At 42.8% G+C, this 3,648-nt stretch overlaps 1 protein-coding gene across 1 annotated transcript in view; it reads right to left on the bottom strand.

Moving 5' to 3' along the window:
* Positions 1-2,182, bottom strand: part of STRAP (serine/threonine kinase receptor associated protein) — a 20,136-nt gene extending 17,954 nt beyond the window's left edge. Inside the window, exons 1-2 of the mRNA XM_023517911.1 lie at positions 1,726-2,182; positions 865-1,000 (exon numbers count right to left, since the gene is read on the bottom strand). Coding sequence (XP_023373679.1) covers positions 865-1,000; positions 1,726-1,837 — 248 coding nt within the window. The 5' untranslated portion in view covers positions 1,838-2,182. The remainder of the gene's footprint in view (positions 1-864; positions 1,001-1,725) is intronic.
* Positions 2,183-3,648: the final 1,466 nt, after the last annotated feature.

Raw genomic sequence — 3,648 nt, 5'->3', positions numbered from 1 at the left:
AAAAAAAAAAAAAAAGAAAGATGATGAGTACTTCATCCCCAGACCAATTAAATCAGAATTTCTGGAACACACACATTTGAATATTTTAAAAGCTTTGCAGATCATTCTAATGCATACCAAGGGTCATGAACCACCAAAATATCAAAGGGAAGATGTGAAGATTAGTAAATATAGAAGTCACATGATGAAATGTGTTTTTAGAAAAAGACCTGGCAGCAATACGGAATAGGAATAAAAGGGAGAGAGACTGATGGTAGTGAGTTAATAACGACCCTGAGCTAAGGCAGTGGCATATACATGGAGAAACATTACAGTCAAGAAACATTTTGCTGTTTGAATTAAAAAAAAAAAATGATGATAATCTATAGTAATGGAAAATCAAGAATAATTTAGATTTCAATCTTTAAAAACTTAGAAAATAATTAACTGAGTTTAGGACACAATGAATTTCTTTTTTCCCCCACAATGAGTTTTGAAGTATGTCTAAGGACAGTAAAGGAAAATTGTGAAATAAAAATCTGGACTCATGAATGTATGGTATCACTAAGGCATGCATACAGAAGAGTACTTGTAAAAGAAATCATCAACGTTTATTATTTGGAGTGCATGTTAATAATGCAGACTCACTGGTCCGAAGTTGAGACATAAAGAATAAGTCATTTACGCCTCTGAAATTTTTGAGAACCACTGAAGACAAAAGCAGCACAGAGGATCAGGATAGAATGTGGGTGACATCAAACATCACTTGTTCTAAATGGTAGCCACTGAGTCAGAATTTCATGAGTATCTGAGGCTGAAGTTTTTGATTATTTCGAAACACAATCCACTGTAAACGTGAAAGTCAGACATTCGGGTTACACTTACGCTGTGAAATCTGCAGCTGCTGTAGCTGCTTTGGTGGCATCCTTATTCAGTGTTGCACCCCAAACAGCACCTTTATGACCCAAAAATGTTCCAATCCAGTCTCCTGTATCTCCCTGGCGTAGCATAGGTTTACCATCTAAAAAATATTTTTACAAAAAAAATACATATTTTTACAAACATATTGTGTAAACATATTATGTAGTACTTAAAATCTAAGATTCAAACATACAATGATTATGTTGAATGACAAAGCGGATAACTGTTCCCCCACCCCCAACTATTCCCACTCACTAGGATCACTAAGAAATGTCCAGAAATAAATTAACTAAAAAGCTGAACTGATCATTACTCTTAAAAAAAATATCTGTGATTAGGTAGGAATACTCGAATGCGTCAAAACAATCTAGCTTTGAGTTTTATTTTGGACAAACTTCTAAACCTGAAATCTCAGTTTCCCATTAAAAAAATAAGGCAAAAGGAATACCCAGCGAGTTAAGAGCTGATGCCTTCGCAAAGGCATAGCTTGGCCCGGCCTAATTTCTACTTTCCCCAAATCGCTGAAAGATACTTCACAGTGTTTGCTGTCTGGAACGTAGACAAGTACAATACTGCTCCAGAAACAGCAATAAAAATTAGCAGAGGCCTCCGTTGGGCTAATACTCAGCCTTCCCACAGGAATCAGAAGGCCTCTCTCACTCCAGCTGCGGGCTCCCTAACACTCCTCCTTTCCCACCAGACCAATGTCGGCCCGCCCCTCAAGCCTACGGTCCCCGCCGCCCCTTCCGCCCCGGGGAGCACGGGTCTCAATCCCTTTCGGCCCAGCTCTAGCAGTCGGGGACTCGGATCGGCGGCCCGGCTCACCTTTGCAAGCGCTGATTAAGAAATACCCATAAGGCGTGATGCCACTGAAGGCCAGATCAACCACGGGTCGCGTGTGGCCGGAGCAAGTGAGCGGTGTCTGCCTCATTGCCATGGCGGCGACCGGACTGGGAAGCGGAGGGTCGTCGTCGTCTTTTCTCTCCGCAGCTGCAGCGCCTCAGGCTCCACAAGGCCCCCGCCCTGACACCGGGGCTGGGCCGGGAAATCAGGAAAAAGAGGCCAATCCGGCCGCAAGGTGGTCCGGAGGGGGTTAGGGAGGGGTCAGGGAGTGAGCGACAGGTGAGCGACCGTAGCCCAGGGAGAGGGTAAGGGAGGGAGGGAGGAAAAGTAGGGGAGGGGGAGAACAGGAGAACCGGCCAGCTGCGACCCGCACTCTCCACACCGGTATCGGCAGGAAGTGACGACGCAAACGACGCAGAGCGTCTGCCGGAAGTGACGATCAGCGGGAGGGCGGGTTCGCCGGGTAAAATAGACTTAACCGAGAAGGATAGGAACGCGCAGGCGCGAGCTTCTGGCCACTTGGGCACGTGGGGGTGGCAGTACCCAGCTGCGAACCGCGTCTAGTGGTGCTCCAGGCCGGGCACCTCGTGCTGAGCACTGATCGGTTGGGAAGCCCTTGCTCTTCGGCAGGAGGGGACGACTTCCCACTTTCTGTAAACCCCGGGGACCTCGCGGCTGCTACTGTAAGCGAACGCGCTAAGCCGCCCAGCCGTGCTCGGCTTCCGAACATCATAGAAACTGGAGCCATCCCCCTGGCATCCCAAACCAGCAAATATTGTCTGACAACTTTCTTGCAAATTTTCCTTATTAGAACTATCCACGCAGCTTCTCTGGAGTTGCGTACAAGTAACATCCTAGTGAAAGTAATTTCCCCAAGCCATTCCTTCTGCTGGGTAACTTTCCTGAGTATTGCTAGTGTTTTAGGCGTGAGTGTTATGTAGCTTTAATTGGAATTAAACGCATGATACTTTCCCCTTGGATCACTTCGGAGGACTCTAGAATAGTAGACCCCACATTTTTTTTTTGAAATGAAATACCTGAATCAATAAAGTTTGAGCCCACACTCCAAATACACGGACAATAACTTGTAAATTACATTCATGTACATTATAATATATAGACCAAAAAGGAAATACTAAAAGAATCTAAAAACTACATATAAAAAGAAGCCCACAGCAGCAGATGCTGCTTTGTGAAACAACTAGAACCGTACATTGATTGTTCAAACAGAAATTTTCCTAAGCAATGGCTCTTTCTCTGTGTTTTGGTCACCACTTTATACCCAGGGTAGGAAATCTTAGTATATACTAATATGTAACCAATACAAATGTCTGTGAATGTTTCCTTTAACTTTTTGCAGTGAATGCCAATTATCCTTCAAGATTCAAGTCGAATAACTTGAATGGTAGTTTGAAATGTGTCTCCATTCTTTTTCCTTAGCACTTGTTCTTTCACTTAAAGTACAGCAGTGATTGTGTTTGTTTTTCATTATCTGGCGTTCTACTACTTTGAGTTAACTTCACCTCACCGTTTCTCTCTGTCACACACACCCCAATCACACTTAAGTTTATAAGCTTCTTAATGGCAAAAGTGAATGGTATTTAGTAAATTCTCAAGAAATGCCTACTGATTAAATAGATTGCTGTGTGAATGAGAGATACACTTACGTTAAAGCAATACAATCGGTCAGTTAAAAATTAATATTCATTTATGGTCATAGATGTAGATAAGAATGTAATTGATAACTATGTTACCTACTTTGGCACTAAAGAATATATTGATTACTGTTCTTTTGGATTCTGAGTTCTAAAGCATTATGTATCATGACTGATTGTGTGAGCTTCAAAGTCAGCGTAATATAAGACAGATGAATGCAATTAATATTACAAGACTAAAGGAGAATCT

This window comes from Otolemur garnettii, unplaced genomic scaffold (genome assembly GCF_000181295.1).
Source record: "Otolemur garnettii isolate 467f Iridium unplaced genomic scaffold, OtoGar3 scaffold00124, whole genome shotgun sequence".
Taxonomy (NCBI): domain Eukaryota; kingdom Metazoa; phylum Chordata; class Mammalia; order Primates; family Galagidae; genus Otolemur; species Otolemur garnettii.
This window is presented reverse-complemented; position numbering and strand designations above follow the sequence as displayed.